At 42.5% G+C, this 15,770-nt stretch overlaps 1 protein-coding gene across 2 annotated transcripts in view; it reads left to right on the top strand.

Moving 5' to 3' along the window:
• vps8 (VPS8 subunit of CORVET complex) overlaps positions 1-7,924 on the top strand; it is a 117,778-nt gene extending 109,854 nt beyond the window's left edge. For both annotated transcript variants that reach the window (XM_053616103.1, XM_053616102.1), the window contains exon 45: positions 4,826-7,924. In XM_053616103.1, coding sequence (XP_053472078.1) covers positions 4,826-4,969 — 144 coding nt within the window. In that variant the 3' untranslated portion in view covers positions 4,970-7,924. The remainder of the gene's footprint in view (positions 1-4,825) is intronic.
• The last annotated feature ends 7,846 nt before the right edge of the window (positions 7,925-15,770 follow it).

The following is a 15,770-nucleotide window of genomic DNA, read 5'->3' as shown; positions in this document are numbered from 1 at the left end:
TGGATGGATGGATAGATGGATGGCTTGTGTATACACAAGAACATCCTGAATGACTCGCATATTAATCTTTATAATTAACACGTGATCTTCAGTGGTGTATGTTCACTTTGGTTACCTTTATTACCCACAATGCCAGTGGGGTTTACCCCTCACTCCGTCTCTACCTAGACAGAGTGATGCAGCGGCGCTTTAGTCTTTTATCCCGTCCAGCTCTCCCGCCTCCTCGTCTGTACACTCTGCTCAAACAGAGCAGGTTATCCGTGCCAGAATTGCTAAGTACATCATAAATATTTCAATAGAAATCAAATTTAATGTGTTTCACGGTGGAGTTTTCCATTAAGCTGTGCTTGTTTCCTTCCAGAAGGCCTTGAGTGGTGTTTTGGTGTCTGGATTATCTAAGTCTAATTTGGATAACTTAATAACACAACAGCGTATAGCATATAAACCGTCATTTGAGAAATGGATCTACAAACTCGCTATAACGTTGGGACAGTGCTCACCTTTAGCAAGGACGGAGAACTCCAGAGCTCCACGTTTGCTCGAGTTTGCTTTGCGACAGCTATGCTGACGGATTTCAGCGCCGTGATTCAGCTTCAGCAACCGAAAGGAATGAAAATACTTTTTCTTTAATGAGAATCTGGGAAGTAGCTTAGCGGTGAAGGTCTTTGTGCTAGTGACCAGGGGGTTGTGAGTTCAAATCCCAGGCCTGTCTTTCTGTTTAATTAACACAGCAGGCACCACGACTCAGCCTAGATTCCTGGTCTTTAATTAAACCGTAAATGGGTTCAAATGATGAGTAAATAAGAAAAAAAGGCCAGAGAGGTGTGTGTGTGTGTGTGTGTGAGAGAGAGAGAGAGAGAGAGAGCAAGTGAGAGTGAGAGAGAGAGTCACTGGCTTGTGTCCCGTGTCCCCCTGTGGAGGACAAGTGCAGCTCCTCAATGTACACGTGTGTATGTGTGTATGTTTGTGTGTGTGTGTGTGTGTGTGTGTGTGTGTGAGAGAGAGAGAGAGAGAGTCACTGGCTTGTGTCCTGTGTCCCCCTGTGGAGGACAAGTGCAGCTCCTCAATGTACACGTCTGTATGTGTGTATGTTTGTGTGTGTGTGTGTGTGTGTGTGTGTGTGTGTGTGTGTGTAGTAAGCACTGTGGAGGTGTTTCTGTTTAAATGTATTATTGCTGAGGGTATTAACTAGATGGCTGGCCAGAAAACACTAGTCTTAATTACACACTGGTGCCAGCATGATTGTGTGTACGTGTGTGTGTGTGTGTTTCCTTTTAAGTGGTACTAATTGTCCTGTAGTTAAGGAAGCAGGTCTAAGCCCTTTTACTCTGTCTTAGACCGAGGAGGCGTGGCTTTAGCATCCTGTACTGGGCCAAGGAGGCGTGGCTTCAGCACGCTGTACTAGACTGAAGATTCTTAACCTAAATATGCTTTCTGTGCTGTGGAGGCGTGGCCTCTGTACCGCTCCGTCCCAGTGGTCCTAGAGGCATGGCCTTAGCATGCTGTACTGGGCCAAGGAGGCGTGGCTTCAGTATGCTGTACTACACTGAAGATTCTTAACCTAAATATGCTTTCTGTGCTGTGGAGGCGTGTCCTCTGTACCGCTCCATCCCAGTGAAGGAGGCGTGGCCTTAGCATGCTGTACTGGGCCAAGGAGGCGTGGCTTCAGCACGCTGTACTACACTGAAGATTCTTAACCTAAATATGCTTTCTGTGCTGTGGAGGCGTGTCCTCTGTACCGCTCCATCCCAGTGAAGGAGGCGTGGCCTTAGCATGCTGTACTGGGCCAAGGAGGCGTGGCTTCAGCACGCTGTACTACACTGAAGATTCTTAACCTAAATATGCTTTCTGTGCTGTGGAGGCGTGTCCTCTGTACCGCTCCATCCCAGTGAAGGAGGCGTTGCCTCTCTCTCAGTCAGAGAATGTCACGAGTATATACACAGGTTGTGTGTACGAACAGTATAAATGTCTCTTTTGAATCATAATAAGGGCAGCTCTCTTCCCATCTCTTTGCTGCTTCTGAGAGAGAGAGAGAGAGATAAAGAGCAGACAGGAAAGAAGACATATGGAGACAGAATGAGAGGAGTGATGAGAGGGTGGAGAATGAGGGAATAAAGAAGACAGCAAGAGAGAATGGAACAGAAAAGAAAGATTAGAAGATAAGAAGGAGAGGGTGCCTACTAATGGATTCGCCGGACAATCTGTCCTTCTTCATATTGAGCTACTCCGTGACCTGTCAGCTCAGTGTCCAAAGAGGGGGGGGTTGGTCTATACACACACAAACACACACACACACACACACACACGAGACTTCCATACAGTGAAACTATATATTATATTATCCATATACTACAGTATTTGTACTATGTATCATATACAGTATCTCAATATAAGTGTATGATATATAACCATATACTTATCATCAAATCCATATGCATACATATCCTATACAATATACTGTATATATGCTCATTCATGCAGTTATAACATCTAATGATTAAATTTACGGTATTTAGCAGAAGCCCTTATCCAGAGCGCCTTACATTGATCTCATTTATACAACTGAGCAGTTGAGGGTTAAGGGCCTTGCCCAAGGGTCCAGTATTGGTAGCTTGGTGCTGCTGGGATTTGAGCTCACGACCTCCCGGTAAGAAAGTCCAGTGTCTTTATGTCTTTGACTTTGACTGTTGCATGGTTTCTGGTGTGAGGTGGATTTCAGAAACTCCTGACCTCCTGGGACACACACAACAGTTTCTAGAGTTTATAAAGAATGGTGCAAAACATGCAGTGAGTGGCAGTCCTGTGGGCAGAAACACCTTGTTGATAAGACAGGTCTAACTGAAATAACCACTCTGCTCTCACACAACAGCATCTGAGAAACCACAATCCGAACAGGGCTTCAGTCAGTAATCTTCCACTACACTGCTTTTTGCTGGTCTCTAAACAACCTTTGCTTATTGACTATAGCAATGTGCAATCACCCAAGAGTGTAATAAATATATAGCCAGTTATATTATATAATGTTTTACCTCCAGTTTCACCTCCACCCACCAAGCTACAACTGCAGAGATACCAACCAGCACGCAGCAACTCGAGCAGCATTGTCTCTCCTATCCTAGCGCTGGTGCCTGTAGTGTTGCGGCAGACGAGCCGTCCTCCATGATAGACTACAGACCTGCATCTAGATCTAGATAAAACCTAAATCTTGTCTTCCCCATTATTCCCACCTGAACGTGCAGTTTAATTTGGAAATGCTTCACCTCATGGAAGAAAAATATGTTCACGTTATCTCAATCTAACGAATAGTTGTAGATAGTCTAATCTTTATTTTAATTTCAGGGCACATAAAAATACAAAAAAAAAAAAAAAAAAAAAACTAGGCTGAAATGAAGTCTTAACATGCCTTGGTTTGGCATCGAGTGCATATGAGACAAAGGCAAGAAAACACTGACTGTACACAGACGTGAAAAAAGGCTTTGGTGAGACGTGAGGGGTAGAAACAGAGGAGAGAGATGGCAAAGAAAAATAAACCCTTACGGTGAAGCGAGAAAATGAAAAGCGTTTTTTCCACTGCGCGGTAGGGCTCGACTCGACTCGGCTCGCTTTACGTTTCCGAGCTTGCTTTTCCACTGCAGTTTAGTGTCGGGTGCCGTCTTCCACTCGCCTTCGCGCAGGTATAGCGTTGTATTATGGAAGTCGTGTACAATTACACGGTCGGACCGTATTCCAAACGCCTTTCCTGTTCACTGAACGCGGAGCCTATTAAGGATGTAAAATAACGGCGTTCTAGAAATTACGTAGTGCTCGGTATAAGTAAGTTAGATTCAGCCGCGACGGGAGAGACTTCCATAAACGCCCGTTTGGAAATCGGTAACAAGCGAGATGTAAAAATCTAAGACGGAAACCTTTGTTGTAATTTTAACGAGATAAATTATACAGAATTTTCAATTAATAGAATATTACCATACGCAAAGTATGTATTAAATGACACACATTTATTCAGGCACAATACAGAACCACTCGTTAAGGAGAATTCCTACTCCCTCAGTGCGTGGCTCACGGTTAGTATCGGCACGGCTCGCTTCAAAACTCAACCGGTGGTACTAAAAAAAGGTACCAGGTACCAGGCACTATCCACAGTGGAAAACCCCCAAAAACGGAGTGGAGCCGAGTCGAGTCGTACCGTGTGGTGGACAAACGGCAAGAATGTGGTGTGTTCGGGTTGCCGTGTGCCACATGGTTGTGATGTCTGTGGCTGCTGACTGAGAGGTAGATGATCAGTAAAATGGACCTCGACAGCCACAAATATTCAGTCCCTGAACTCCCAGTAAGAATTAAAATCGAGGTAAAATAGCTTATCTCTTATTATCGAGGGTTTCTCTTTCAGAAAAGGTTCCAAGTAGAACATGTTTAAATAGCGGGAATTATTATCCATCCAAAGAAGCCTTTGGGAACCTTATGGAATAATGAGCCTACGAGTCCTTTGTCTTTGTTAGCTTCCGTGCATAATTAACACAGTTAAGAATGAACGAAGGCGACAAAACACGCATTTTAAACAATACAATGTCTGATTTTCCGGAGAGACCAAACTAATTAGCTCGTTTAATGAATGTGGATTCAAACGCACACACGTATACAAGTGTGAAAGAAATAAACAGCACTGATTTTTATAGTAATGAAGAAATGTTTCCCTCCTCATTAAGTTAATGTTTCTGCGTTTGTCAGAGTCATTCTTTCAGTCGTTGTTTTCTTACTTTCAAAATGAAGCCGTTTAATAAGTTGAATAATTTTATATGTTTCTCTGGGGGGTGGTTTTGTCTTCCAGTTGGCGATCCTTACAGAACTCACTCACTCCCACAGCAGCGAGAGAACCGGCCTGCTGAACCCCGCCCACCCAGGAACCGGAAGCATCTACCACAGTGAAAACTTCAGCCTCAAGCTTTCTCCACCACCAATGGTGGAGGAGTAGTGCGGACTCCGCCCACTGTTACAGACCTGAATAAATGCGTTGGTGCATATCTCTACGCTGACGTCTTCATGCTTTCACTGGCCTTCACATCTACAACAATGAACGTTAGGAAGAAAACACTTGCGGGTATGCCGTGATAGGGAAATAGTCAATGACTAGACGTGCGTCTCATTCAGCTCCCTAGCTCCCCTGGTGGTGACTCAGTATATCGTGTACACGAGTTCATGCACTGGTAAGGACCCTGTCTCACTACACATGGGAACACTAATGACTCAATGTCCCACGACAGGACTGCGTACTCGTGTTATAAAACGTCACCACTGGTATTTATCAACAACAGGCAGGACCGATATCTTTGTAACATTATGTCAAATAAATTTGTTCGCTTAATCACATGCGTTTCTGTCACGGGGCTTCAAACAGGATCGTAGGCTAGCGAATGGATTTAAAAAAAAAATAATGAAACACTTAAAAGTCGTTAACAAACAAACCGTATATATAGAACGTCAAATAAAGTTAAAAATCGCTAACATAAGTAATCATTCGAGAGCGAAGTTTACAGACAAAGTTCATCTGACATTTTTATTTATTTTATTTTTTTCCAAGCTGAGAGGCTTCAGAAAATATGACGTCATTTCTAGTAATGGAACATGGTGAACATTGAAGCTCCCTGGTTTTCGCAGTGCATTGTGGGATTGTTTTAAGAGCATGAAGGTTCCAGTACACTGGAAGGATTTTGCGATTGAGACAGCCCTTAAAATGGCCGACTCCCTGATCAGCGTCCTGACTACTGAACTAGGGAGCTGATTGAGACGCACCCCTAGGTTACCATCCTGAAGTAGATCATTTTTCCCATAACAGCACGTCCTAAATCGTATTCCACGTATACCACGGTGACTTTCTCAATCGTTACGACATGTTAATTGATTAATAAACAGTGCATGATGCTTTAAAAAAAAAAAAAAACTATTTACAGTCTAGTTACAGTTAATGTTGTGGAACGTCCACAATACAAGTTAGTTCCTGTTATTGTTTATTAAACAGTAGTTTCTAGGGTTGTTACCACAGAACAAGTGCATTAATATAAACCTATTGTTTGAATTACAGTCAGAACTACCGTCACAGCTGCTGTTGTAGAACATGAATCAACGCCATTCAGATTGGAGATGTTTTTATGTAACAAAGAAAGACATCTAACCAATGATATGCTGAAGCTGTAAGGAGACATTTGTTTAACATTTATGGAAGGAGTCTCCAGTGTCAGGACTGTAACAGTCAGTAAGTTTGTGCTTTCCAGGTTCTCTATAGCTGATAAGTGAATGGCTGTTTAAAGCTGCTGTAATGTTCCTAATAACAAGACCGTAGTTGTTGGACAGTGGTTCCACAACATTAAATGTAACTACAAATGGATAAGTATAATCATTAGAAATCCTTTAATCCTCTGAAAATTGCTGTGCTTTAAGAAGATTAAAACTCTTCACGACATGCTGTTTCTGGAAAATAATCAGCTTTGAGGTGGTGATAGCATCACATCAGCTTGTCGTTGATTATTTTTCTATTACAGCATGCCCCATCACGTTTTATTACGCACATCAATTATAAGAGCCAATCAGGTTCTCTCTCTCTCTCTCTTTTCCCCCAAAAGCAGGCTATGCCAATTACAAGAGTTATATCAGTTTATCAGGGGAAAAAACGTGTGTAATTTGCATATTCATGGAATACAGATTTCCTGATGAGGGTAAAAGTGTTGGCACCTCTGTGCCTTGTTGTCTTGTCTAATGACTTTTTTTTTTTTTTTTAAAGGACACCTCAATCGTCACACGTTTAATATTCAATATATAAAAACATGTGGTGACTTTGGTGACTCACTCGATTCAAACCGTTAACTACGCAGCTAAGCATCAACAGCAATATTCCTGAGAGCAAATCTGCATGATTAAGTATTTAAAAGCGGATCCTGTGCTCTAACTGAGATGAGCTGTAATGGCTTTGGACTGGTGGAGCTGTTCTGCTAATGACGCTATCCGAGACGTGTGACTCCATGTGCTTAGGATGCACGTATAAAGCTTTTAACAGTGTGTGTGTGTGAGAGAGAGAGAGAATGGTGTACATTCAGGACTGAAACAGCAGGAGCCTTGTGTGTGTTAAAGAAAACTGTGTGCTTCTTTCATCCCCCAGGCTCAGACAGTGGATTGTTCTGGCCTCAAAGACATGTTTTCAGTGAACAATGAGCCCTTAGCTCTGCTCATACAGATGTGTGTGTGTGTGAGTGTGCGCATGCCATGTCTGACGTTTTTGTCCTACCAACACTCGACACCATTCATGTGTGCACTACATTACGTTAATAAGTTCTGAGAGAAATGGTGGTGATGTGGGTCAGTAAAGGGTTAAGGCCAGTGTTAGGTGGAGAAAGAGGGGCAGCCCCACGGTGCCATTATTTCCCTAACAGTGTAGTCCGTGAACTGGTTTAATTAACCTGAAATTCATGAGGACGTTGTGTATTATTATTCATCTCAGACCTGTAGAACCATTAATATTTGATCTGCTCCTTTCCTGCTCTCCCTCTCGTTCATACACCCTGAGTAAAAGCTTGTTTGTGTTCTGGAGGACAAGAAAGAATGGCAAAAATAATAATATTGCAGTGCCCAAGTTTAAATCCCCTGGATTATAAAGAGCTGCTTGTCATGGCTGCAGCGGCTAACAAACAGCTTACTACACACTTCAGTGTCCGTAGAGGTTCCATATAGACTTTCTGGATGTTCTTTCTTTCTTTTTGTTATACGTTATTTCTACTGATCTTTCAGAAACCTTTTAAAGTGAATGTCCATGTTTAAACAATCCAAAATAATCTGTGCAGGATAATCTATCCATCCCATCCATCCATCCATCCCATTCATCCATCCGTCCCATTCATCCCATACATCCATACATCCATCCATCCATCCCATCCATCCATCCCAGACATCCATCCATAACATTAATCCATCCATCCCATTAATCCCATCCATCCATCCATCCCAGACATCCATCCATAACATTAATCCATCCATCCCATTAATCCCATCCATCCATCCATAACATTAATCCATCCATCCCATTAATCCCATCCATCCATACATCCCATACATCCATCCCATACATCCATCCATACATCCCATACATCCATACATCCCATTAATCCATCCATCCATCCATCCATCCCATTAATCCATCCATCCCATACATCCATCCATCCCATTAATCCATCCATCCCATACATCCATCCATCCCATTAATCCATCCATCACATCCATCCATACATTCCATCCATCCATGCATCCATCCATACATCCCATCCATACATCCCATACATCCATCCATCCCATTCATCCCATCCATCCATACATCCCATACATCCATCCATACATCCCATCCATACATCCTATACATCCATCCATCCGTCCGTCCATCTGACCGTCCATCCATCCATCCATCCATCCCATCCATCCAATTTCCGTACCGCTTATCCAACACAGGGTCACGGTGAGCCTGGAGCCTTTCCCAGGGAACTCGGGGCATAAAACGCTGGACACCCATCACAGAGCACAATCACGGACACATTCACACACTACGGACAATTTGGAAATGCCAGTCAGCTTACAACGCATGTGTTTGGACTGGGTGAGGAAACCAGAGTACCTGGAGGAACTATAGAATTATATACTGTGAATTTTTCATGCCTAAGAACCTAATACAAAATCCTTGAACCATGTTAAACTATTAAAATGCCAGGAACTATGTAAGGAATTAAACACATAAGGGTGTGCTGTTATGGGAAAATAATCGAACCACAGGGTAGTGTGATGAGTTATTGTTACCACCATGGAATTGATTTATTTTCCAATAACAGCAAGTCCCAAAGTGTTATACTCCTCTTCTACTACAGCAATTTGTCAACAATTAGACGTTTTATTCTAAAATGATACATCAAGATTTTTTAACCATTTATGGTTACATTTAATGTTGTGGAATGCCCACAAAGCAAGTTCTTGTTATGACATGAATTATAACAGCTACAAACAGTCATTCTCTCACGAGTCTCTCTTTTCTCTCTCTTTTACTTACGTTAATGACACACACACACACACACACACACACACACACACACACACACACACACAAAACCTCATCATGTGACCCATTAAAGGGCAAACTATTCAGTCCTGAAAACTTTCCCATGGTGGATAACTTGCTGACTGTTACAAAATGCTGACCCTAGAGACCCCTTACATAAATGTTAAATCTTTATCATTTAATCATAAATTGAATCTGTTTATTATTAGCCTTAGATTCTGTGGAGTGTCATACAAGTCCCTGTGAATGAGCTGTTCATTAATATAAACCTGTGATATGAATTACAGCTGGTACTACTGTCACAGCTGCTGTTTCGAGTCAAGATTTGCATTTTCATATCCTCAGCAGTTTATTTAACAGCTGTTAAGAAAATATAACAATTATTATTTTGATTATTTTGATCACTAACCTGCTCAGATATTGCACCGAGCATATTATTTTTCCTGTGGTTAAGTCTCCAGGCAGGTCGTAATTCTCTAATAGTTTTTCAATAATTACACATGATAGGTTGAAGCCATTACATTTGAGTAATATAATGTGATTTAACCGAATCACCAATGCGAATCACCGATCCATGAAGAGTTGATCATTTAAAAATCCTGTTTTTAAAGTCATGAATACTTTGGTCACGTGTTAAACCAAACCAAAGAGCTACGTAAAGTTCAGTTCGTTTAAGTTCATTGTTTTCATTTTTCACTTTCTAGCATATTTCACTAGCTAGCTAGTGGCTTAGCAAGACATGCTGTAATGTTGCAAATATACTTCTGGAAACAAGGCTGTTGGACAAGCTAGCAGTCGCTATCGTGGAAATGAAGGTGAACAAAGTGGTCAATAAAATAGCTGCTCTGAGGAGACACTCTGGTTTATGTGTTGGACCAATGATGTGGACCAACAGCATCCAGCCAATCATCAATCATGTTGCCAGATCATTCAGAATGCTCCACATTTTACACTAGTATGTAAGTGTTCCAGGCTAGGGGGTGTAGCTTTGGTGGGGCTCCATTAGTCAGAGAATCAAAGCAGCTAACCAGTTGGAAATGAAAAGTTTCATGGACCTCAAAATGATCAACCGGCCTTCGTTTTCCATAGTTGATTGCAATTTTGTGCAGAAATAAATACCTCCTAAGAGGTATTTATAGATACCTAAGAGGTGTGATGGGGGATAACTCATGATTAACAGCCTGTAATTTCAGTGGCTGTGTTAATACATTTGCAAGTGGCGTGGCATGAGTAGGATATTAGTGGAGGTTGTTTAAAAAGGGAATGTGAAAGTGAGAATACATTTTTCGCATGAACAACCTCACACCTTTTTAGTTAATAAGCCCTCAAATTTGGGAGACATTCAATAATAGCAAATACAGAGTGAGAATATCAGATATCTCCTGCAGTATGGCATTTCAGCTCCTGGAAGAAAGGATCCGAGTGCATTTCTGAGGAAATATTGTGCAGAGTCAAAACTGTGACTGTGTATGCACTTTTTCATTGGGGAGTCACTGGAGTGAAGGATCTGGGACACTCATGGAACATTCTAGAGCCTCAGAAATGGAAGAGGTCTCTGAAGCGCTGAGGCAAGCTGGCTGTGAGGCAGCCGTCAGGATCATTTGCTGTGCTATAAATGTCTGTAGAAGTACTGGTTCTGCAGTGTGAAGAACATCAGCTTCTAATAACCTTGTGCATGGTTTTATTGTAGTGAGAAGCTCTCTCTCTGCCCTGTCAATCTCAGTGAGCCCATGTATTCGGAAGATAGCGGACAACTCTTTCCTCCACGTGTAGTATGCTGCTTTGGGACGTAGCATGACCAGCAGTTCAAAGAAATGCATTTGACTGGCTTCATGTGTCTCGGTGGAAGCACATGTTAGCCTTCACGCTCCTGTTGCTAGCTGTCATATGATAGTGGAGAGCTGGCCGGTGGGTGGTAACTGGCAGGTGACCAAAATTGGGGCAGAAAAGGGGTTGAAGTGTGGTCCAAGATGATCCTGAGACAACCATCTGACTAGCCATAGTGACGCCATCCCTGAGCTGTAACTTGACTTCAAAAGTCAAATGATTGATTTCTGAGAATTATGGGGTGTAAAGAAGTTTCTTTCGTTTTGATCACATCAGATTTTCAGGTCCAGTTAAGTCTGGCTAAGACATTAACTGTGCTTTAAAAGCTCTACAGTAGGAGCTTCAGCACCGAGTTCCATAGGGAAGTGCAACTTTTCTCATCGGAGACAAATGTCTCAGGCAGCTCGGAGGGATTTTGCTGCTTTTCATGTGTAGGCGGTTTCAGAGGGCAATTTTCTTCAATACTCTGAGGCTTAAGGGATCTTTTAGAAAGAGCAAATCACCACTACAAAAAGGGAAGCTCATCGCTCAAGGACAGCTCATGCTTGTTCCCATACAAAGTGTTTCAGTTCTGTTATTTTATTCATCTCTGGCCTTTTTCTTTCAAAATGCCTGGAACTATGTAATGTTTTTGACACCAAATTATCCTTAATAAGGACAGTCTTGAGTGCTAATAATCAAGATCTCAAGATAATGCATTTACTAATCTGACAAAGATGTAGTAGTTAAATCTGCTGTTTCATCACGTTTCTTTATGGGCCCTTTCTATTTCCCTTTGTCAGATTTCTATTCCAAGCTCCCCCACCTGCAATTTTCATGTCATGTGAAGGGTTTATCACTATCAACTGAGATTTTAGGGTAACTCGCAATGTGGGTGGTCTCATGAACGGTTTTGATGGAAAAAAAAAAGAATAAATAACACCACCAGGGTATACATAATGCATGAGTGTGAAGTGTAATTTACAAAAGACAAAAGACTGCATTCTTTCATTTTATAGAAGAAAACCATAGAAACACATAGTGCTAATGCTAATAGTATTATTAGTATTAATCAGGCAGTCATGTTACAGCATCACAATTCATAAAATCGTACAAATACAGGTCAAGAAGTTCACATCAAACATCAGAATCGGAAAGTAATTTGTCAACTCTAGGTGATTTTGACCATGGCATGATTGTTGGTACCAAACATGCTGGTTTAAGTATTTCCGAAACTGCTGATCTCCTGAGATTTTCATACGACACAACAGTGTCTAGAGTTTACACAGAATGGTGTCGAAAAACATCCAGTGAAAGTAATTCTACAGGTGGAAATGCCTTGTTGATGAGAGAAGTCAGAGGAGAATGGCCAGACTGGTTTGAGCTGACAGGAAGGCTACAGTACCTCAAATAACCACTCTTTACACACGTGGTGAGCAGAAAAGCATCTCAGAATGCACAGCACATCAAACCTTGAGGTGGATGGGCTTTAACAGCAGAAGATCACATCAGGTTCCACTCCTGTCAGCCAAGAACTGTGGACACAGCTTCACTGAAACTGGACAGGAAAACTTTCCAGATGTGAATATTAAACGAAGCTCTTGACCTGTAGCTTCATGATTTTATGCATTGCACTGCTGCTATATGATTGGCTGACTGGATAATTACATGAATGAGCCCGTGAAATTTTTAAAGTGTCCCGTGAGTGTAAATATAAATGTTAAAATAGAATTTCAATTACACACAAGAACACAATAGACAGTTGTGTATACTCAGAAATGGTCTAGAACAGTATAACAGTGTAAGTCTTGAGCAAGTGGGCCAGAAGAATTTTAGTAAAGCCTAAGAGCATTCAAACAGAATGCTGAAAGGTAATTCTTTCTTAGCAAAAGCTCGTTTCAAAGAAAATCTATTAGCTAGGCTATTCCTTGCAGCTTTTCTTTTCTTTACCTGCCCTGGTTTTCTCACCCCGACTAATTTCTGCCTTTTATCACTTCATAAGCACAGTGGCCATGGCACACACGGGGGTCAACCGCTCCATAGAACAGGAACAGAAAATCATGAGCTCCCAAAGGAAACAAAAATTGCATTTCTGCCTCTTTTGATCTGATCAAAAGTAGTAGGTTGGCGTATATGGCAGTTCATAATCTTGTGATCCACAGCCAATCGACTATTACACTTATAAAACACGCTTCACTCAGTGAGGCCTGTGTTTAATACTGGCATAGTGCACATTCGCCGACCTTCGATTTTCGTCGCCTGTGCCTGATGGACTCCCAGGTTCAAACGTTCAGGATTAAGAGGATGAAAGTTTTAATTGCGTTGCTGTTGTTATTTTGATCTGCCCTGTGAAGCCATAGCCAGATGATAACCAAATGATGGAGGGAAAAAAAAAAAACTCTTTTGGGCTGGTGCTCTCGAAGAGATTTTGTTTAGTGGTCATCAGATTTTCTAAACAGAGAATAGAATAGACTTTTATCAGAATAGAAAATAATAGATCATAACATTTCTTATAAGTGTTTGGACAGCACAACTTACTATTTACGTCTTTACAAAACACTTAGCATTTCTATCAAGAACAAGAATGTTTTCTTGTTGGGCACAATGGTGAACAGTGATTGATGGGTTGTTGGGAACATGTGTGTGGTGTAGCTACTCAAGGCTGTGGCAGGATGAAGACAGATGCGTGGGAGGCAAAAGTTGGACAAAAAAAGTACTCTTTTAATTTTAATTAAAGTGGGGAAGGGGATGGTGAGGGAGTGTGGAATAAAGGTGAAGATGGGTGTCATCACGGTCGTCCCAGCATGGGGAGCAGCATCGAGGCTGGACCCAGGAGGCTTGCAGCTGAACATGGGCGCGGGCTCAGGGCGCAGTGCTGCTAGGAAGCGTCGTCTTCTTCGCTGTCGTCGGCTTCTGTAGAAGTGAGGGAGAAATGCATCAGCAGTTTCAGGGCAAAAGAACGTGCTCACCTTCCTGTGCTGGCTGCACCCTTTTATATCCTCCTGGCTTTTGGAGGAGAGTGGAGAGCTGCTGCTGTAATCATCTGCTGCCAGCCACTGTGTTTCTGCTTTGCAGCCATGTGCTTCTGTGCTTTCCACAACAGATGCCGCACAACCCGTGCGGCAGTTGTGCGAGAAGCGCGTTGGCTTTGGTGTACGTGGGCTGCAGGCACTGCACTACCCTCCTCAGCTCCGAGCCTACTGTCGGTGGAAGCTGGGCCCATAGGGCGTACCTTCGGGAGAGGCCGTCTGCGTTCCCGTGATGAACCCCCGCTCCATGCTGCACCTGGAAAGAGAAGTCCTGCAATGAATGAAACCACCTGGTTACCCTGGCGTTGGTGTCCTTAGCTCTGGCCATCCACTGCAGAGGAGTGTGGTCCGTCACTAATGTGAAGTGGTGACCTGCCAGGTAATAACGCAGTTCTTCAGTGGCCCACTTTCCACTTGCGAGGGCTTCTCTCTTGACAGCAGCATACTTCCTTTCAGCGGCAGTTAGCTTCCTGCTGACATACAGGACCGGTGTTCTTCTCCCTCAAAGGTCTGAGACAGAATGCCCAGCCCTGTCTTGGAGGCGTCCGTATGGACCAGGAAGGGCAGGTTGAAGTTTGGGTTCCACAGGATGGGAGAGCTGGTGAGCATCTGTTTGTTGGTCCATCTTGTTGGTCCATTTCACCCGGTCCAGTTGGCCCTTCTTGTTAAGATATGGCGGGAGGGAGGCTAGAGAGGAGAAATTATGTACGAACCCTCTGTAATATCTTGCCAAGCCTAAATTCAGCCCAAGAGCAGACCGTCTGATGCAAAAAGAAGTCTCCAAGAACCCCAAAAATTTCATCATAGGCTCTGCTAGTAAGTCTTGTAACTGTTGGTGTCAAAGTGCATGCTTCTCCAATCAGAAAGAAATTGCACAAATTTGGCCTGCATGGGAAGCATGCCAGGAAAAAGCCTTTCGGTTGGCCAATGAGCATATAGGCAAAGACCAGACCTTTTGGAATAATTTGTCTTGAACAGATGGATCAACAATAGAGTTGTTTGACCACAGTAACAGCAGACACTTTAGTGCAGACCAAAGACAGCTTTTCAGGAGAAGCACCTGATACCATTTGTGAAGCACGGTGGTGGAAATGTTATGGTTTGGGGTGCCTTAGCCGCCTCAGGGACTGGACAGGTTGGATTAATTGATTTAACTATGAATTCTGCATCTTATCAAAGAGTGCTTGAAGATAATGTGAGGCCACCTGTCCAAAAGTTGAAGTTAAACCGAAATTAGACCTTTCATCATGATAATGATCCTAAGCACACTGGCAAAACCCATGAAAGAAGGCTCTAAAAGAAGAGATGGAGGGGTATGGAATGGCCTAGTCAAAACCCGGATTTGAATCCCATTGTAATGTTGTAGGTGGATTTGAAAGGGGCAGTACATGCAAGAAAACCCTCAAACATCTAGCAACTGAAAGAATATTGCATGGAAGAGTATTAAAAAAATCCAGCAAGCCTGGTGGACAATTCTGCAAAACACCTACAAGAAGTTGTTTCAGCTAAAGGGGGCAATACTAGCTTCTGAGGCCAAGGGTGTACTTACTTTTTCCACAGAAGAATATCACATCTATTGATATTTCTGTTGAATAAATGATTGAAAAATAGATATTTTTCTTTGTGGTTTTGTTCAAGTATATCACCTTCATTAATAGGCACTGTTTCAAATATGATCAAATGTTTGCTCGTCCAAATATGCCAAAAAAGCCAACAATTTCCATGGGGTGTACTTATTTTTTTACATGATTGTAGGTGGTCTGACCAAGTGGAGGTGTGAATAATCACATCGTCCAGGTAGGTGGCTGTGAACTGTCGATGTGATCTCAGGACGATGTCCGTCAGGCGTTGGA

Source organism: Ictalurus furcatus, chromosome 26 (genome assembly GCF_023375685.1).
Source record: "Ictalurus furcatus strain D&B chromosome 26, Billie_1.0, whole genome shotgun sequence".
Taxonomy (NCBI): Eukaryota; Metazoa; Chordata; class Actinopteri; order Siluriformes; family Ictaluridae; genus Ictalurus; species Ictalurus furcatus.
This window is presented reverse-complemented; position numbering and strand designations above follow the sequence as displayed.